Source organism: Argiope bruennichi, chromosome 6 (genome assembly GCF_947563725.1).
Source record: "Argiope bruennichi chromosome 6, qqArgBrue1.1, whole genome shotgun sequence".
NCBI lineage: Eukaryota > Metazoa > Arthropoda > Arachnida > Araneae > Araneidae > Argiope > Argiope bruennichi.
Genome location: NC_079156.1, coordinates 133,807,270 through 133,829,792, shown reverse-complemented (window position 1 = coordinate 133,829,792; position 22,523 = coordinate 133,807,270). Strand labels below are relative to the sequence as shown.

The following is a 22,523-nucleotide window of genomic DNA, read 5'->3' as shown; positions in this document are numbered from 1 at the left end:
AGGAGCCCTTCGTGTTCGTTAGTAGATCTTGTGTGTAATTTGATATTTATCCTGATGAGGATGTTTAAGGCGACTTTCCCCTTCAAATAATTCCAAGATTTCACATTGACTTCCTGATAAAGATGAAGGTAGGAGAATGATTGCATATGTCAGAAGTTTCACCAATTCTCTCACATATTCAATCTATCGTTTTATTTCAAATCGTTTCAGATATTCAGAATTGGGTGAATTTTTTAAAAAATATCTCAGAATTAATTGATATACTCAACATCTGACTTTACAAAGAATTTTGAAGAAATTTCTAAACATCTCTCATGAAATCCCAAAACAAGATGATAATCGAATCTGCCTCCTACAACGTTCCATATCGATCGGCAAAGCATTTAAGATGAAATTTAATCGAATTATATATATTTTGAAATATAAAATGACTATTGCTGATTAACCAATAGCATTTGATTTTATCCCGATAAAATTACAAAAAATAACAAAAGAAAATGAAAATTATTTATGTCAAAAATTGTTCCTAAGGTGGGAATTAAAATTTGGTTTTACTTAAACAATATTTACTGTCATATATTATTATCTAAAGCAAAAAATACATTTTTAGATTAAAAAAATTAATAAATTAATAAAAAATAATAAAGGATGCAGGCATGTGTTTGATAAAGGCAGATTGAAATACATGTTTTTGAGAACTAATGGCTATCACTTAGGTAAACACTAAATTTATTTCGTTTTAAACATCTCGAGATTGCGTAAGCTTAGAGGCGAGCAAATAAATCATTCTTCCCATGATGCCCCAGAGAAAGGAAATTTTTCCTTCGAGCGACAACTTGGAGCAAATATTTGTCTCCTTGAACTGCGAGCTCTGCTAAAATGTTATATCAGTTTTCTTTCACTATTATTTGTCTTTCACGTTATTAAAAATGAAAGATGACAGCAGAATTGCATAAATATTCACTCTGAAATATTCAAAATGGAAACTGCAAATAAAATTATTTTTTCCGTTTCACTTCTTAGTCGTCCATATTCGTATATTTGTATTCATAAAATCCAAATAATTTGTACTTTAAATCTATATTTTCAGCGACAAAACTGCAATGGAAAATTTTCTACAGAAAAATAACTGACATGTTTTTTTTTTACTAAAATAGTTAAAAGAATAAATAATTTTAATATCATTTATTCTAAAAGTACAACGAATAAATATTTAGAATATTTTTAATAAATATCACATACATTTTTCGAAAAATTTTATTGACCTTCAGCATTATCCATATTAATAATTTCGATGTTAATACTTCTTTGTAAATTGTCATCTTACTTTTAGGTTATACAGGCATTTAAAAGTCACTTTTTAATATAAAGAGAGATTATGAATTTACTGGATTAAAATAAGAGGAAATTTTTATTGTTTGTTAAAGCTTTCAACAAACTTATTGCTTCTTTATATTATGTGGATTACAATATCTAGTATTTGGGTGGAATTTCTCTGATAAACAAAATACAATAATATAAAACCTATTAATTTATCGTCTTACAGTTTATTTTCTGACTAAAATAATTTTATTTTTATTTTTGCAATTCATTGCTAAAGGAAATCCTTTAGCAATGAAGGCATGGCCAAATTTTGCACAACTTGAAGCCAGATAACACCATGATTTACCATTATACCGTAGATAAGCTAATCATTTTGTTATTGTAAAATTTTTTATGGTTTATGAAAAGGAGTATTTCATATATGAGAAAGATTAGGTAAACTTTGTTAGAACGAGCGTGCAAGAATAAATAATTTTTAGGATAGAACATGGAATCACCTACGCACAGGGTTACCAACAGGGAAACCTACGAAATAAGGAAACAGGAAATGAAACAATGTTTTGGTTCTTGAACCAGTTATCTTGTGCTTTGAACCTTACACTCACCAATCATTCTTCCAGCTCCTGTCACTAGTGATTCTGCTTAGTTTGAATCTTGCTTTGTCAACATCATCCGGCTCTAGCGAGAAGTACATATATTACGGTAAATGTAATAAACTAGCAATTATATATAATTACCAGTTATTATTCATAATCTCCCCTGTGTATATGTGACAAATATTGAATATTTATCAAATTTATCGGTTACTTTATAAAATCTACAACTCGGGAAATGTTAAAAAAGTCCATAACTCTATTTTTTTAGCAGTTTTGATCATTTTGAATCTTTCAATACCCTTTATGACAAACATTATAGATGTTATTATGTAATATATTTTCTCTAAAATATCTAATGAAAGTGAAGTACAAAAGTGCCAATTTTATTTAATTGGCAATTTATTATTGTAAATTTTAATAGCTACCATGACTTTCTTCTCATTCTCAAAAACGAAATTTTTAGTGTTATTTGAAAATATTCAGTTTTTTTTTTTTTTTTTTTTTTTTTTTTTTTTTTTTAGAATTAAGACCTTGTTGCTACACGAAGTAATCCGAATTTACTACATTTTCCATTCCGAACTGGGGATTTTATAAACGAACCAGTACATTTGACTAATATTCAATAATTTATTACATGTACCTTTTGGACATTATGAATAATCAATGGTAATTATACATAATAACCAGTTTATTACATTTATCGTCACACATATAGTGTGAATATCAGTGAGAAACTACGGCTTCTTTCTCCCTCGATGCCAGCATTATTTGCCATTATGTTTTAATTTGAACTATTAGTTATTGCAAATAAATGTTTTAGTTATTGTTCAGCAGTGCCTACAGATTTGGAAACACATAACACGTCCACCAACATCAAATAAAGTAGAAAAATAAACGAATCACTTATCGTTACTGTTATTATTCATACTGTTATGTTATTGAGTTATCGATAATTTTCAATTCATAATGTGTTTGCATAGTTTATCTGGAGAATCTTTTGTTTTTAGTTAATAATCAGTCAAACTATTCCTCAGCGATTCATCCTATTAATATGCCATTCCGTGTTTCATCGCAAAAATGACTTTTTTTAAATATTTGATCTACTCTAAAAGTTTTTCTGCATACTTTTAAATCACTCTGTATAGCTAAAAATTAGCAGCCTACCTGTAGTCCATCCATAGAGTAGCTGAGGAAGGTGTAACCCTCGAGAGTCACGCACTGCCCCGATTGAGGCTGGTAGAGCACTAGGAAGAAGTGCAGGCCGAACAGGGGGACGAGTACGAGAGTGGCGCGAACTGCTTTCCTGAAAGAAAAAAGGTCAACAATCCAAATTATATCAAGCATGATCCAAATCAATAATTCGACTTTCGAGTCATAATGAATGAAAGATTATAACTCACTTGTTTAAACCATAGATTCTTTATCAAAATGACTAAACCCCTTCAGAATCATGATCACATATCCATGATCACGCGATTCTCCCTTCACTATGTGCTTTCGGATCTGATCTTTATTTACTTACTTTTTTATTTGATCCGATGTATTTTAACATGTAAACAACAGCACATGTTCGGCTCTTTCGAGAGGAATGAGCATTTAAAGGGCCATGATTTATATCGCTCAGGGTTTTTGTTTATATTTTATCTGAGAGGGAAAAGGATGAAATGTTTGTTGGTTTATGTAGGAATGGATTTGTGATTTGCAATTTTGGGCTCGCAACGTAGTATTTTGTATGTTTTTGATCAATTTTATTTTGCTTGCTATGACGATACTTAACAATTGAATCGTATGACTTTTGATCTTCATATTTCGGGCATTGATTTCTGTTCTGCGTTTTTAGATTTGATAGATTTATTGGTATAAACAAACGACTCTCTAAAAGTGTACGTGGGATTTAAAGGGACCCTGGCCTCTCTGTTAATTGCTTTTTTTTTTGTTAGGAGACTATTGGGAAATGCGTTCAGCTGACTGTGCTGGGGGTGAGAGTGAAATAGTATGCAACTTTTGTATTTATAACTTTGTTTTATTGCGTATATTTGTTTTCGTCGGTATAGTTAAAAGCTGAGTATTTTGCTTATTTCATTCATTTCTGATAATTTTATAATCTTTATATTAATGCATATTGAGAAGTGTATTACACACGCTGCTTGTAAAATTGAAGTCATTATATTAAAATGAAGATTTGATATGAATTTTTTTGTAAAATTATGCTTAACGACGAAAACTGCTCAGGCCCTTGGAGACGCTCCGCTTCGAAGCTTTCGATCTTGTAAAGGCCTTATCACACGGGCAAATACCGTCTACACTTTCGTAGACAAACGCGCACGGTAAAATGTGTGTAGTGACGTCACGTGGGGATTTGCTGTATGGTAAACCTAAAACACAGGTGTACTTTATGGCTAATATATCGCTTTTTATTCGCTTTTTCTGTTTGGTGAATATCTGTAGTTTACACATTTCGTTAGTAGGAATCCTGTTCATACATTCCATACATTATATCCTGGGATATATTACTGTTCTATCAATTTTGTTAATTTTTCAGTAATAATGACAGGTTTACGTACAAAAAAAAATCTAATAATTGCATAATATATCTGTATTGGTATTTCATAGATTAAATTGTGAAAATCAAATTGAACACAGAAATATGCTAAAAAAGCGATTTTGCGAGTTGGATTTGCAATTAATTTTAAAAATAAAAACTTCACTATTATTTATTAATTAAAGCATTAAACAATAACAGAATCCTTCATATTTCTGCAGTTCCCTCCAATGTACTATATAATGTGCTGAACAATATTTCAGCGGTAAGAAAATGAATTGATCCTTATTAACTTTCACAACAGCAAAGAATTAAATAATTTTTCAACTGTATGGAAGATGTTAATTACATATTTTAGAAATTAAAAAATTATACCGTTATTTAAAAAAAAATTAAAGATTTAATCTGATCAAATACAGTTCACAAAAAGAAGACAGTTCACATAAACATCAATAATTTTTTTTTTAATTCTGAAAATAAATTTTCTTGGTTTTTATGACTATTTACAGTTGTCAATATCTCTTCATCTTCTGATAATTATTGTATGAATTTCTTCGTATAACATTTTTCTTTAATGATGAATATTCAGTGGATTCCAAATAGCTGGCTTTTCATAAATACAGTCGATCAAAACTCATTTTTTATCACACGACCATACAACATTTTTTGTCGTCTTTTGTGGGAGGAGTGATTCGGAAATGTGTTTACAAATTAGTTTCATATTGGCGTCAATTGCGCCATTCTTTTCAACTACGTCACTACCAAAGCCATGCACGATTGGTTGAATTTCGTTTGCAAACAATCTTTCCGTCACTATCGTCTACACTTTCAAGCCGGTTGAAAACAGTCCACGATGACGAAAATTCTGCTTGACCGGTTCAGGTATAAACGGAAAACTGTCCACGAAAGTGTAGACGGTATTTACCCGTGTGATAAGGCCTTAAGAGCGCTTCGTTCTCCAAGAGCTGATCCTGAAGGGGTTAAATAATTTACTTCATAATACAAATAGTTTGCTTAAAAAGACTGATTAGATAAAAAAAGAAATCAACTAAAATTGAATAAATTGCTCCAATATTTGAATTTTTATAATAATCCAAACATATCAAAAAATATCATTTTGTCAGATAAATGTTAATCCTAATTTTATGGTCCATTACTTAACAATGTCTGTAATTAAGATCACTTTCAGAAATCAATAATTCTTGGAAAATTGAATTAGTAGTTATAGATTGATCACACTGATGAAGTTAGAATATAGATCAATAGGCTTGTCATTCCTCTAACCTCCACTTAGCTGTTCCCACCCTACGGTTAAAAGGAAGTGAAGTGACGAGAGAAAGGAACAGTTGTGCTGAAGGGTATGGCTGATACTGGTAAGATGTAGCTCCGGTGGTAACTCCGAGAAATCAGTTAAGTTGTTATTTAATTATATATATCTAAATAGTTATTGATCATTTAATCCTTAAAATGTAATAAACTTGTGTTGCCAAGAAAAGTGTCATCACTTGAATCAAGGCCGCGAAAGGCTTTATAATTCAGAAACGTTATACACAGAATTTTAAAGAAAACTCAGTAAATAGCAAACGATACTGCTCAAAGCCATGATGAGTATATTTCGATGGTGTTTATCTGTAACCTTTTAATAATAATCTTTCTTCTCAGACGCTTTAAACAGAAACATATTTAAGCTCCTTTCTATACATCTCATTTCAATTTATTTTATTCATGGTTGATTCTAAAAAAATATTACTGTGATGGTAAATGTGAAGACAAATACTAACTCATTCTCTTAAAGTCCTTGAAACATTTAGATACTTCATAATGCACGTAAAAAAAATTACTTTCTGTTATTTACAAAAAATATAGTTAAAGAAATTTAAGAAAATATTCGATGTTTATATAAACATTTGTAATTATTTGAAAATTTAATCCTAAAGCATTTCTTATTAATATGGTCCTTGTTTGTAAATGAGAAGTGAGCTTTATTTTAAATAAAAATGTGTAAAAAGAATTTAAAATTTAATTCAAGTCCTATAACTAAAATTTATACCGAAATCTACTTATATGTAACTGAGGAAACTTTAGAATCTGTTATATTAATAAAATGAACTATAAACAGAGAGCGCATGCTTATCTTTATACCTTACCCGTTTATCTTTATACTTTAAAAAGGCGTGAAAAGCTGATAACTTTTAGGATTTAAATAAATAATACTCCTTTCATGATTACTTGAGAACAGAAACAATATTTGATACTTTTCTAGAGAACTGAAGTCTGTAAATATTTTAGATCCACCTCAATTTTCAAATACTTTGAGAATATTTTGCATCGTGTAAATATATCAAATTTATCTAAAGGATTTTTAAAATGTTCACAACGATGAGTGATATCCTGAGTTATATTTATAGAAAAGAGAGACTATAAACCTTCTCGAAAGCATTATGACAAAACTGTAGCTTCTGTAACAAACTAGAAAACCAAGTATGCATCCAAAGCATTTCCTCACCTGAATTGACTCGGCTCGTTTGTATGCGTGGCACGAAGTTTCGTCACCAGGACACGGATGATGTTGCACAAAAAAGCAAAGTTCAGCTGGAAAAAAAGAGAGGGAGAAACCCAAGATAAGTAATGTTAGAGAGAGGAAACTAAAATGATTTATTCCAACGAAAATGTATCAAGTTCGGCTGACATTTCAAAGTATGATTAACGATGGTCGTTAAAATGTATTTAACGAAATCTATGTGTGAGAATCAATTTTTTTTTATAATTAAAGCCGAATTTTTCAAAGAATATATTAGCCGTAAAAGCTTGTGTTATTAATAAGTCTTTAATGTCTTATTTTAAAACTCTTTAATCATGCTGTGAAAGAGAGAATTGCTAATGGAATAATGATCGAAATATATATTAACGGATATTCTGATTGACCAAACTCCTCATTCGTTTTTATTTAAATTAATTAATGTCATCATTTTGAAGTAATGACTTAGCTAACAATTCGTTTTCTAAAAAGAAATTATTTTGGAAATGGACTGAATACAATTTGATAATTCATAAGACATGTAGTGTTTGCTTTTAATGCTATTTATTGGAAAATATTTTCTATTTTAGTTTGTAAAATATTTTGCCGTAATGCTCTGAATATTTTTTAAAATTATTTATAATATTTTGATTAAACTTTATAATTATTAAACGTTGATCAAAGTTCTACTCGAAACCAGATTTTGAAGTCATTTCCGAATAAAGTGCCTAATTTACCCTTTATAAAGATTTAAAAAAATTTTTAGGTTTATAAATATACTAGCCGCCTTTGGCGACCAGCCGGTTCGCCAATCTTAATGCTCGTTAAAATTTTAATAATTAAATATTTTATGTTATTCCAACTTTAATAGATTCTTCAGCAAAATATTTTAAAGCTTCAAATTTTGATAGTCATGTAATTCACTCTAAATAATATAAAGTCCTTCAGCCATAACATAATATGTATCTCTCTAATTTTCTGTTAGTTTCGGCAGAATTTATGCTTAAAATTAAAATGGAAATGACTAAACTGCAATTAATATAATAATATTTTTTACTGAAACAAAGCATTTTTTTTTAATAATATGATTACTGATAATAGAGTCACTGAGCGTTTAAACTTTATGGGCACTAAAGAATATCTTTCTTAAGTTATGTAATATCTCAAGAATTTGTCAACAAAATTTTCTCAGATTCATCATGAACAGATCGATTCATTAACAATGTTTAATTTTAAATGCATCAAACTTTAAGAAAATAAAATGAATCGTTTAAAATAATAGGTCGAAAACAGGTTTAAAAAAACTACTTAAAAAACGATGTACTTAAAACTATAAGCATATACAAAAAAATATATAACTAACATAAATACAATTTACTTACAAAAGCATGCAACTAACCTAAAAAATAATTTAAATCATCCGTTGATAACGGTTGTCATAGCAACAATCAGAACATAGTGCTCATGCGTGAATTCTCTTCGCCAGTTACGTTAACGCAAATGCGTGAATTTTTCTACGCCAGTTGGGGTAACGCTATGCAGATTATACATTTTTAATTTCCCTTATTCTGTGTTATTTTAATTCAAAAGTACTTCAGAATGAATGTGAAACATGGATTAATTAACAATGTTTAATTTTATATGCATCAAACATTAAGAAAATAAACAATCGTTTGAAATAATCCGCCGAAAAATATTAACCCTAGCCTCATTACTGTTGGAAGAAAAAATAACTGAAGCCTTACTCATTTGGCGGTGGAGAAAATGGAAGATTTTTTTGGCGGAAAAGTTGGCGGTGGGGAAAATGGAAGATTTTTTGGCGGGAAAGTTAGTTTTTAATTAGTAATTAAAATTATAATTAAAAATTCGAAAAACGGAACCCCAGGTGCACATTCCCGACCTCCAAGGTATACATGTACCAAATTTGGTAGCTGTAGGTCAAACGGTCTGGCCTGTAGAGCGCCAACACACACACACACACACACACACACACCCACACACACACACACACACACACACACACACACACACACACACACACATTGAGCTTTATTATAAGTATAGATTGTAAAAAATAAGAAAAATGTAAGAATCAAGTAAAGAAAGAAAGATGAAAATCATAATAAGAAAAAACAAATTTAAAATCATAAATATTTCAAGTATTAATAATATTATTATTATTTTTTTAATATGATGACAAAAATTAAGATTGAATTTTCTTTTAATGTTTCCATTTCTAAAGAAACCTCTTTCTTTATGTTCTATTTCTAATTGTTGATCTTTTTTTGGATGCAATTCTGACATATTAGTAATTTGTTTTTTAAATAATGATTTCTGTTAGAAAATTAGTAGGTACTTTTAAGTTAGCCGGGCGAAAGCGGAAAATCGCCAAAAAATGTAGAATTCGGCCAAATTTCTTACGTTTGTCATTCGCTTCGCTTGGCGATTTGGCTAGCGTTTGGTTCACAATTGGCAATATTTGCGCCCGGCAAATGGAAAAGTACCAATTAGTAACAGGGAGACCGGGTTTCGTTCAGCAGTTTTTTTTTTTCTTTTCTGTAAAATGGTAAATAAAATCCTATCAAATGCCTCGTTTAAAATTATAAGTGAAATTTGATAAATCCCAAAGGCGGGATTGGAGAAAAATATTTGGGAATCCGAAGCCCAGCCACAATTCTATTTCTGATGTGCTTATGCAGGTGATATATAGTCACATGTCTATAATTAGTTATAAAAATATGGTTTCTTTTCTGCGTGTATGGGCTCGTGTAAAATCGAATCTTTTAAGGAACCGTTTCCGAGCTACACGAAATAAATTTTTATACATACAAGAATTGCTCGTATAAAGTTATAAGATTAGACGTATAAATAAATATGTGCCAAGAATTTTGGAAACACAAATTAAAGAATATAACATTCTCATAAAGCAACGATTTAAAGCAGGAACTATTTATACATCAAGTTATCTAGAGTAGTAATCATCCACTTGAAATAAAATCAACATCGAAAATATACCCCGATGTTTATTAATTGAGTGATTTTTATGTCGCATCTCGGAAATTAACTAGGTTTAAGAAGTCTAAAAGGACCCCAGAAGGGTTCGTTTATGCTTTCATGACATCACCCTTCATTTTAAAGATGACGGAATCCTAGAAGCATTTATGCATTCAATTTCTCTTGAAGAGGGCTGCAGTGGAATCAAACTCAATGAAATATATGTATGGTTAAGGTGACAGTTAATTTAGAGGTAAATTTAATGTTAGTTCAATTTAAGAGGAAATCAAAACCTCTTGAAAGACTTAATTGCTAAAATAATAATAATTAAAAAAAACTTTGACTTGAAAATTTATTTTATCTTTGAAAATAAAAATTAATATATTTTTGGACTTAGACTAAAACAGATTAATTAATTACACATTTACAATTTTCAATCATATGTTTAAGAATTTTTAAAAGATTCGAGATACAGCATTTGAGAAAAAAAAATAAAATAAAGATAATATTTTTTGAACAGATTCAGTGAAACTATCAACACACAATTTCGCATCTTTGTATTTTCAATAAATTTCAATTATTACAAACTTAATTAACTTGTTATAGTTTATAAATAGCTTATATACTCCTAAAAAAGTTCTTGTTTTGAAGAAGTTCACATGTTCTATGAAGGAAATCAACTGCTGTATGAATGAAATTAAGTGTCAAAAAGAGTTTTTTCGACGTATAAATTATTACAAAAATATTTTATTTTATTTAAATTTTTATTTAAAAAAATTGAAAGAGTTGGGAAATAATTTAGCTTTAACTTCGATTCTCTGAGTTGAAAAAAAACAGCAAAACTTTCTGTGCGAAATAAAAGCAAAATAAATATCAACTTGTATTCAAAAATATTGCAAATAATCAAACAATTTTCGATAAAATGTCAATTAAGGAATTCGCATTTGTGTAGCTATTAAATATTGTATAAAATCAAAAGTTTCACTTGCTGATTTAATTTTCAAACTGATTAATAAAAAGTAAATTACAATTAAATTAGCTACATAGCATAAAGGTCATGTATCTGCAACCAACAAGTGACATCTAAAATTATATTTTAAGTTGTTCTGAAGATCACCGTCAACTCAGCCTCGTGTATAATAATGTAATCTAATATGCGTTTCTTTGATGATTTAATTATTCAATAAAAATTTAAGTGTAATCATAATTATAATTAAAAGCATATTCCAAAAGTCCGCTTACGAAGTTTAAATGTATTTCAGATTTACAGAAACAAGTCTAGACAATGGGGTCGTAATTGAAAGATCGATTTTAACAGAAGCTCTGAAGTTTAATAATTAGTTAAAAGGAAAGATCAAAGCATATAAAGCAGTCTTAGTAAAATGGAAATTCCCAATCATACAATAGCAAAAATGTACATCTAACAATAATGAATTGTGTATCTCATCAGCAGATAAATCCTTTGATCCCTTACTTTAACTCTTTATTTACTGACGGTACTTTAAAGTACCATTTAAATCTGGCTCACATCTTCGTAATATGACTATTTTTCTGAAGATATTCAAAAGAACGCAAAGAATGTAATCCAGATAGCAAATAGTTATTATAAGCTAAAAATAGAAATTAAAAATATTTAATTATTAATTAAATTAATTAAGATATTTCGATTAATTAAAAATTTTTTTGGATTTCCTGGGATTATTTTGCAAGGAAACTTAACTGCTGGTGCAAAAATAAAGTTCAAGCATTGATGGCAAAATAATTCGGCAAATAAAGGGCTAATTAGACCTATTCTCCATATCATTTATTATACTATGTGAAACTAGTAAAAGTTTATATATGCAACTGTATTGTTGAGCTAATGTGGATCTATATTCTATTAAATTGGATTTTTAGCAGTTTAAGTTTTAGCAGTTAAGCAGGTTTTTTAGCAGTTTAAGTTTTAGCAGTTAAGCAGGTTTTTTAGCAATTAATTGTTGAGCAGTTTAAGTAACTTTATTCTATTATTTTGCTTACTTTATTAACAAAGATTGACAGTGAGTAATTATCTCACGTTCTTTTATCAAAATGGATCGTCTCTGTATGTCTGGCTTAATTTAAAAATTCTTAATTAAAATTTTAATAGCATTTTATCCGTAATATTTAATGATTAAAATAATGTATCTGCTACTAAATCATAAAAATTTTAATAAAATATCTATCTTTATTTTAATTAGAGGACATTATTCAGGTGAAAAAGGGTGTCTAGATTTTGCAAAGTTTATCAATCAGACTTAAAAAACACCTAAAACTGCCTATAACTTTATATGAACATTTCGCTTATATATAATTCGTTCGCATTAATTCAACGTCTTTAATAAACTTTATTAAAAATGCTTCTTATTTTCATTGAAATTAATTAATGTATTTATGTTTCTAAAAACGGCCTAAGTGAATCGTGCGTCTTAAGTTAATGGAGATTCGAAGAAGATTGATATACCTCAATTATCCTTTTTGTGCATGTATTTTTGACTCGATCTTATAGCATTTTTCATTTGACTCTTTTATAATAATAACAAAAAATACGGTGTTGTTGTTTCAATAAAAAAGCTTGAAAATATACTAAATGACATCAAACAACTTCGATATTCACTTATCAAACAAATTTTATACTATTTTTCATTAAGCATTTCTGAAACATGCATAATATATTCGAGTATAGTCATGATACTTTTCAGGAGATAGCGTGGCATAGAATCTTGCACATATTGATGTCAGGAAGAAAATTAATATCAAAAACAATTTAAATAATGCTACTTAGTTAAATAATGCTTGATTCTTTTCCAATGCAGATTTCCATCAGGATATCTAAAATCCCCCATACTTCTCTTTCAAAAGTTTATATTACTTGCATAAAGTATTCAGAAACCATAATCCGTTTTCAATCTTTGCTATCTACTTTGCTGTATCATTAACAAACAACAAAAGTCAACTTAGATCGGTGAGTATGTATTTTGCTGCATGTTGAGCGTTTCAAATATTAAAAAAATAAATAAAAAATGGACATCCCGCTATATGTGAGTTACTTTTTATCATCCGATTTCTTGAAGCTACGATCATTAAATCAATTAAGATTTACAGATAAATATGTGTCATTTGAGGACGGACAAAGTACGATAAGACGATAAGAACTATGTTACAGTAAAGGGTGTGAACATGTTCATTATGAAGAAAGATAATGGCGGCGATATCTGATGGATGATGATTTGAGCAAAAGATTAAGGAGATCAGTAGATTCATCGTTACAACATTATCAATGTATTTTTCTGAAATTTCCTATTTATTTTTCCATCACCGTAAGTGGCATCTTTCTACGATATGGGCATAGATAAGCACGTGCCCCGCTGCCATAAATGTTTCAAAATAATGGTCGAGACGTTGTAAAAGTAATCTAAGCATTGCACTTTATTATGCAACAAAAGTGTTTTTCTAATCATCACTTCCTTTTCTTTTAATTATTTAGCGGAACATAGTTTCTGTACACTCCTCGTATAACACTTTATCCAAGTTAAAGTGTATGCAAGATAGTTCGGAAAATTTGATCTGAATTTAATGGTCGGGGAAGATTGCAGGAAGAGTGAAAACGTCAGACTTTATTGTAAATGGGCCATACAGCTCAAATACGGGGGAAACTATAGGAGGAGTTAACATTGTTGTCTCGTGGTAGAAGTTTTTAATTCACAAAAGCTTCTTAACGATTCAGGATAAATGATCAATCGAATTATCTCCGAAAAATAACAGTTATTAAAAAAAAAACTTCTTATTTAGCTAAAGAAGCTTAGAAGTTATGTGCTGAACAGTCATTTTCAATGCATTAACTGCTTTTTAATCCATGCTTGATGAACAATTGTGACCTAACTTCATTGTACTTTTCACTTAATTTGGAAATTCTAATGAGATTCACTAATCCTCAAGATTCTAACTTTTGTAAAATTAACAGAGGAAATAGTGGAGGGAGTGGGATTTTTTATATCTCCGGGCAAAGAAGTTTCATCCTCAGTTTTACAGACAGAACTTTCGTTTCTAATTAAAATAGGCAGAAGTGATTTATTTTTTGGTTATATGATTTCTCTTGAAAAGCAGAATATCATGAAAGACATTGTTTAGTTCATAAAACGATACATTTTACATAAAAAAATATTCTTTCAAGTAATTTCTATGTTATGTAATTGCTCCACGTTTTAATTGCATAATAGAGATTAAAGTAAGCTGATAGTTACAAAGAAACACCATGTATTAAAATAATCCAAATAATTTTAATAATCTCATCATATTTTTTAAAAATTACTCCACTATTTAAAAAAGTGATATCTTATAAAATGTGGAATCATTTTAATTTTTATTTAGAATAGTTTCAAAATGATTAAAAAAATATGTTTTTTTTCTCTACTTTTTTTTTGTTTGTTTCATATGCGCTAGTCGAATTCTTCACTAAAATATTGGAATATTTTAATGACTTTGTTAATGAAGGTTTTAGTACTGTAGTTCTGCAGCTTTATATACCTGACAGTTGTAGTCCAAACATAGATCTTGAAGTAAACACATAGTAAGAATTTGCAAACTATAAAATTTAGACAAACCCCTAAAATGGGCTGTCAGCAACATATCAACCAATCCAGCGTCTCTTGATACAGTAAACCTTTTTACTCCTTTTAACACTAGAATGCTTTTGGTGACTCACGGTGAAAAGCGAAAGCATGGAAATAAAACACCTGCTACTTCTCCACGCTTTTAACCTTGAAAAATGTAATTCATATGTTTGAAACTTTATTATTTCAGCAGTGGATGATTATTTCTTAATGACCTAGTACTACAATTATTAAGTGAATATTCATAATAAAATTAGTTAATAACAATTTGAAGATGATTTTCAGAGTTTATAAATTTGTGTACGTGCAATTAAATGAGAAATGTATCACTAAAACGTCAAACAGGTTTATTAATTCAGTTTTAGATAGATAATATATTAGAACACGTGGTGAAATGTATAGATTCATCAGAAATACAATGACTACTAATTGCAGTTTTCTAACGATGTAAAAAAAATGTTAATTCTGAAAACTCTAAATATATTAATACGTATTTAAATTAATTAATGAACAAAAATAATTTATTAACTTAAATAATATTTCTTTAATTTTAAAAAATAAATATTAGCAAAATTATACCCTATTTTCAATCTTCTTGTTTGAAGAAAAGCACACTACAAGAATCTTTTTATTATGTTGACGAAATTTCATATAATGTTATTACCTTGTATAAATGACATTTTTTACACTGACGACATTTACAATGACGTTTTTTACACCGTAACTGCCTTATTGAAACCTTATTATACAGGGTGATTCAAAACTTATCGTTCAAATTTTCATGGGGAGGTAGGGAATGCGTCAAAAACCCGATTTCACATAGGAAAATATGCCCGCAAACGCCATCTGCATGAACAAAATGGACACATGAAGTGAACACAAGAAAATAGTACAGTTAAGCGGCAACGAATGGGATTTTTATTCCAACAAGTTAAGTTAACAGTAGACACTCAAAATTTCGGCCCTTTACAAGATTCACAGCGCCGTTGCATTGAATGCAGAATATTTTCAAAAACGCTTCGCATATCATGGGCATTGCCAGCGGTGGTCACTATTCGTGTATCAAGGTCCATTTCACTGTCGACGGGGGACTCGTACATATTGTCTTTCATGGACCAGCATAAAAAAAATCCATGGATGTTGAATCAGGTTACCTGGATGGGCAAACGATCTATCCACCTCTTGCCATCCATTGATTTCCGAGTGTTCTGTTCAGGTAATCACGCGCAACAATTGTGCTATGGGCTGGAGCTCCGTCATGTTGATACCACATATTTCTGCGGATCATCGCAGGCATTATCCGAGATATGCCAGGCTTTTTTGAAAATGTCTGGTGGTCGAACAATGGAGCTGTGAATCTCGTGTTCATGTAAATGGTTGCAGTTTTGAGCACCTATTGTGAAGCACAGACTGGTAACGAATGTAATTTGCTTTGTTGGAATAAAGGTCACTTTCGTTACCACTTAATTTTACTGTTTCCTTGTATCCACTTCAATTGTCCATTTTGCCCATGCAGGTGAGGTTTGCGGACATACTTGCGGAAACACATATGAAATCGATTTCCTGAGATATTCCCTACCAACCCACGAAATTTGAACGATAATTTTTAAAATACGCTGTATAAATCTAATTAGAAAAGCTGTCTATGAGATATGAACAGTGAATAGTAATGAAGCAAAGCAATACCGATACTAAGCAAGCAAACGATGGCGGAATTTAGCAAGTAAATAAAATGAAGAAATTGTACTTACAACAAGGCTGAGAAGATTCGGGCTGTTTGTTACCCATTCGTAAGGGTTGACTGGTATCGCCCAGCATCTGAAAAAGAGCAGGAAATCACAATAAAATACAATACATGAGTAAAATATTCTGAATCTCTTATCTATCTCAGATATCTATTTCTAAACTTTTTAAAAATCATATATTTTATATTTATAAAAAAGCAAATTATTCTTAGAAACCATTTAACACATTTAGTGTCATGCAATCTTCAAACAGCGACTCATAGTATCATTTTGATACTCATAGCATACTCATTTTCTAGCACCCGTACATCATTGTTGACTGAAAGCACACTCATTGTTCAAGCACGTAAGTAATTGTTTAATGTAGACATAAAATTTCAAAAAAATAGCATTCTTTAAAATCAATGAATTTTAAAGTCTTGGTAATGATAAAAGAATATAAATTCATGCAAATTTAGCACAGCTCCAGCTGCCAGCGTGTGGGCTAAACGGAAAGGGTACCAAAATAGGCTTAGTGCATTGCTTACTTGGTATTTTCAATGCATACATAAACTGCATTTCATTTTAATTTTGCAGTTTATGGAATTAATTTAATTATAAAATTTATTCTTAAGCAACTTCAGTTTTTTTTTTTTTTTTTTGGACGGGGAAGACATTTATATTTTTTGTGACGAATTAGGAGGAATGGTCTCCCATAAACTTTCGCGCATTATTTCTAATAAATATACTTGTGTATAATTATCCACATGCCTTTCGTGAGCAGTAGTTACGAAAGAGACTAACAGTGCGCGACTTTTTCGCTTTCAATCAGTCACTGGGATACTGTTAAAATACAAGTACCAAAAATCCGAATGTTTATTTTTGTTGCCTTTTTTTCCAACAAAATAAAACTAAAATTTGACATAGAATTAAAATTAAAACAAAAACACTTACTAAACTTTATATATTTAAATCTAATTACTAATAAGTATTTATATATTTAAGTATAATAGATTTGATTTCGAATTTGGTACGTATCTACACTTTAGATATTAAATCTGCCTACCAAACTTTATATCTAACATTCTTCACTTTGTAGTTATCTTGTAATTTAGATTCGGACAGCCTGATTGAAGAATTTCCTCATAAAGGATCGCCTTCAAAATTTAAATGATGTCTACAAATTTAGAGTAAAGGCCATTTACAAAATTTTATCCGTCTAGCTCAAAGCAGTTTTGAGTTATCGTTTTCACAGACAAACAGATACAATTCCAAAAAGATGTTTCGGGGAATCAGAAAGGCCTAAAACGGGGCCAAATCTTGATTTCGATATTTTTTATATATTGCTTTTTTATTATATACTTTGTTTATGAGTGAGTAATAATTGGTTATGAGCTTTAAGCAGATTGTTTAATAAACTAAAAAAATATTAAGTGGTTGCAAATGATGAAGTTAAAATTTGCAATTTATGGTGCCTGCTATACCACCACTTGAAAAAAAAAAATAAGTATCTGAAATATACTTACTCTTCATCAGCAAAATACCATCTGAGAATGGAGAATGTCGCCACTGGAAATATCGGGAACACTGAAAAAAAATGCATTTTTTAACATCTATAATAAATTTTAATGCATATGATTATTTTGAACTATTTTTTGTTATCAATGTATAATTTATGCATAACTTCAACGCACTAGAATGTGCATATATTTAAAACTAGCGGTTTCAAAGTAACTTCTGCTAATAATAAAAATGAATGTGTGTGTTTTGGCTCTCAACATACGAGAGAGTTCAGCCTAGAATACCAAAATTGGCATATATATAATTTGAAGAGTGAGAATGTGCACTTTGGAGTGTTTATTTTTTAAATTTTAATTAGAATTTCATTAATTAGAAATAAAACAAAAAAGATTTTTGTATTATCATAAAATTTAAAACAATACCTTTGCAATAATACCTATTATTTTACTATATAAAATTTTCTATTTTTTATCACTATTTAAAAAATATGTTAAGCATTCTTTTCAACAGTACACTTCAACAACACATAATTAACATACACGAGCACATTATGCTTGCATAAAAAAGAATAATTTTTGTCGGTGTGTTACCATCAAGCTGACATACAATCAAATTAAAAGATTATGTAACTGCAAACTCAACATAGAAAAATGTAATTTTCAGCACGTGTTTGTATAAAATATTAAATATATTATTTTCTGAAAACAGAAATGCAACAGAAACTGTTCCGTATCTTTTGAAATATTTATATAAATAATTTAATAATTCTATATTATTTAAGGCAAACATGATTTAGCTATACTGGGTATCCACTATAATCGGGTCCCAACAGCTAATTTCTAAACTGTTAAGACGCATACATCTAATTGAAAAAAAACCCGGTCTAAATGGAGAAAATAATAATATTTTATGTCATTTAAATTAATAAACATTCTGATGAAATAAGAAAGTTACATTTTTGTACAGACCCTCGGTACTATGAGTTATATTTAAAAACTCTTTTTTTAAACTAATAAATTTAGTATTGTATTGAAAAAAAAAGAATTTTTTATTGAATAATGCTCTTAGATATTGCATAAGAAATAAGTAGTATTCAGTAATACACATAAACACCAATCTTGAACCATTTTGTCTTCTGTACTCATAACTATAATGAACAAGTTTGGTGTCAGCAAATATGACATTATTGAATTAATTTGTGTTAGTTGAAATTTAATCATTTCCGTTTCAAATTCAAACTGAAAGGAAGAGGATAGAAAATTAGGAATATGCATATGACCGGATAGGTCGAAAACTTCTAAAGTAATACAAGCTGTATTATTACAGAAATTTGCACAAAACAATTTTTCTTAAGAAGCTATAAACGAGTAATTACATAAAATTACATAAAATATTTAATTGAAAATTTTATTGACCTTTAATTCCGGAAACCATCTGATCGTCAGAGTTAGCTATTATGTATTTCTTTGCAGGAAAAGAAAAATATAACTTCATATCTTGTAGATAGATTTCGTAAAGTTAAGAGACGGCCTACTTAATACCTTGTATATATGCATAATAAAATTTTTCCAAAACAATGATGGAATCCCTTTCTGTTTCAATTTACGAATTGCTTTAATTTCTCCCATCACCCCTCAGAACTTAACTACTGTAACTTACACTGTCAGAGATCAATTTTCATCACCGTTTTTATAAGTAAATATTTAAGTAAAATATTCAGTTATGTGCATGATATGCGAAGAACTTAAGTACTTATTTATACAAGTAACTTGATTTAATAAATAAAAGTGAAAGGCATCGTACCAATTGAACATGAATTTTGGAACTGAGTGAATTTCATAGCAATTTCCATAACTTATCTAAAAAGAAATAATCATAACACAATACCCAAAAAGTTTATTTACGTATTTACAATACTTTCATCTTATTTAATGATTTCATTAAACAATTAAAAAAAAAAGGAATGGAGTTTTCCTATTTTATTAGAAGATCGTTGGCATGTTTTAACAGTTCGTAGGTTTAACTTTTTGTACCAAATTAGCAGTAATCTTAAGACTTGATAAAGTCCTAAAAACTTAGGGGTAAAACATCTATACCGACTAATACACAAAGAAAATGTTTTGATAGTACAGTATAGTACTACACCGATTCGCAATCAGATGAAGATATTCCGTTTGGTATAACATCTATAATAATTTATTTACAGAGCGTAGTGATTAATTTAACAAATATGCGTAAATTAGCATATTTATTAGTTTATGCGTAGAAGAAAAAATTCTGTTAGAATAACATTTATGCTAACTCATATAAAGAGAAAAACATTCTGTTAGAACCGCGCCCACCAAACCAGTAAGGAAACGGGAAAATATTAATTAATTATAAATTTAATTAATTAATCCGATATTATAATTAATTATAAATCTAATTAATTATAATATCGGATTAATAATGAAAAGAATTTGCAAGTGTAAATTTTAAACAAGATCAATAAACAATTTTATTGATTTTTCGCAAGTTTAATATTCTTTCGTTAAAATCTTTAAATTCGTTCTTACGATATAATTTAGCGTGCTCTCTTTTTCATTCAAGTTTACTAATTCATTTAAATTTTAATAATATTAAGTTATGAACGACTTTAATTTTGTTCTTGTACGCTTTACCTTCCAAATTGGATTGTGATAGCTAGGATAAGCTATTAATTATATTAATCCCATATTTATACAAATTGTTTTCTATATTAAATAAACAGATGTGCAAAAATCCTCGAAATGGGAACGCGTAGACAGCTGACTGCATTTTCATCCAAAAAGTTCTTGAAAGGGAATTTCTGAGCAGCCAACTCAATGAAATGTCCCTTTAAATTTCTTCTTCAAATAAAGGAAATTGCGGTCCTGAAAGCAGTCTCGTCTCAAAATAGAAGCGAAATTCCACCTATTTTGTCAAAAGAAAGAGCAAGAGAGGGTAAGAGTTATGGAATGGAATTTCTTTATTGTACAGAGCCACAAGAAGAATAGCTTAACATAACTGCAAAATTTCTTTCACATTTTTGTAATTTATATGATATTGATATATAGTGCTATTTTAAAAATTTTATGATATATTTTGCTTGAGGATTATGGTTTATAGACATTTGTGTGAGAAATGCTTTCACCAATTGCATTATGCACTGCTGCACCAACTTCAAAAGAAACAGATGGTCGTCCGAATCGTGATCTATCACATGTACATCCATTTTCTTTATTTAAAAAAAACAAAAAACAAATAATGTACAGTTTTTATCTAACATTGACCTCAGGTATTAACTTATGATTTACCATTGCTTTGCCAGTATTTTCACCAGTCAAATAAAATAGCTTGATCAATTCACTTCTCTGCGAGTGTCATCTTGTTGATACGTGCGAACATCTGATTGAAGAAATTGTTTCTTACGCTGCTTATTTTTCATAAGCTTTGGATATAGTGCTTTGCAATTAGCGGTGCAGCTATTTATCCGTGTGAATTATGAAAATGCGTCGATGCGCCTCATCTTTGTATTTTAATAGGCTTTTCACAATGGCTTTCCTTGCAAAAGTTTTACGTTGCCTATTTCTTTCAAACGCCATTTCTGGTTTTCCAAAGGGCTGATCAATTTACAAAGAGGAAATAATGTATGTTGCCATTCATAAATTTCGAAATTCTTCACTGTAACCGTAACCATGAGAACTCTAGTGTCTTAATCGTCATAACCTTGAGTGCATCATACCTTTAAAAAATAAAATCTGCCATTTCTTTTCGGTTCGTTGAATGGATAAGTCACCAGAGGCTCATATATTTGCGAAAATTTAAATGATCACTTTGTACATGTACATCTCTTGTAAGAATAAAGACGAACCAGAGTATGCGTTGGCGCTCCATAGATCAGAAATTTGAACCTAAAGTTATTAAATTTGACATATATATAACTTGGAGAGAGGGTATATGGATTGTGAAGCAGCATTAATTTTTTTTAATTAATTAAAAATAAAGCTGAATTTTGGAGTCTTTTCACTGCAACTTCTGAGACTAATATTACACTAAATATAAATTGTACACCTATTCGATTTTTTTTTAAAAAATTAAATTTTTAAATTTGATCTTTTAATTAAACCAATTTTATACTTGTTCAAAATTTTACTAAATTTTAAAAATAAAATAATTATATTTTGCCTGATTCCCAACAAGGAATTGCATTGCTGCCCAGAAAATTTAAACCGTTTTCAGTATACTTTATTGGATATTTATTCGCTTGCTTTTTTTTAAATTGTTGAAAGTTAAATGATAAGAATTTTGTCTACCATCTATTTACTTTACAAATGAATTTTGACTGCTTCTCTGTGATTTTCGTTACTAAGCAATTTTATTTAACAGTGCATATTTCAAGTTTGTAAAGATGAATTTTTTAAAATATTTTCATTCCCTCTCTGATCATTTAAATTTGGAAATTTTGTGCATTTGTGGTATAGAAGGAAACGCGCAATTTGCATACTTTAATAATCATTTAATCGAATGTTTAAATGAATTTTATTCTATTCTAGGGCCACTATCTATTAAAGAAAATTTGGATTTCTTGATTACTTTATATAGGATGATCATAAAACAACTTTCACTGTAGGCCTCTATACATTAAACCCACAAGCAGGATAATATCAAGTTTTCATG

The 22,523-nt window shown here is 29.3% G+C and overlaps 1 protein-coding gene across 1 annotated transcript in view; it reads right to left on the bottom strand.

Moving 5' to 3' along the window:
* LOC129972073 (calcitonin gene-related peptide type 1 receptor-like) overlaps positions 1-22,523 on the bottom strand; it is a 196,548-nt gene that overhangs the window by 4,682 nt on the left and 169,343 nt on the right. The window contains exons 11-14 of the mRNA XM_056086054.1: positions 17,852-17,912; positions 16,353-16,419; positions 6,968-7,053; positions 3,084-3,222 (exon numbers count right to left, since the gene is read on the bottom strand). Coding sequence (XP_055942029.1) covers positions 3,084-3,222; positions 6,968-7,053; positions 16,353-16,419; positions 17,852-17,912 — 353 coding nt within the window. The remainder of the gene's footprint in view (positions 1-3,083; positions 3,223-6,967; positions 7,054-16,352; positions 16,420-17,851; positions 17,913-22,523) is intronic.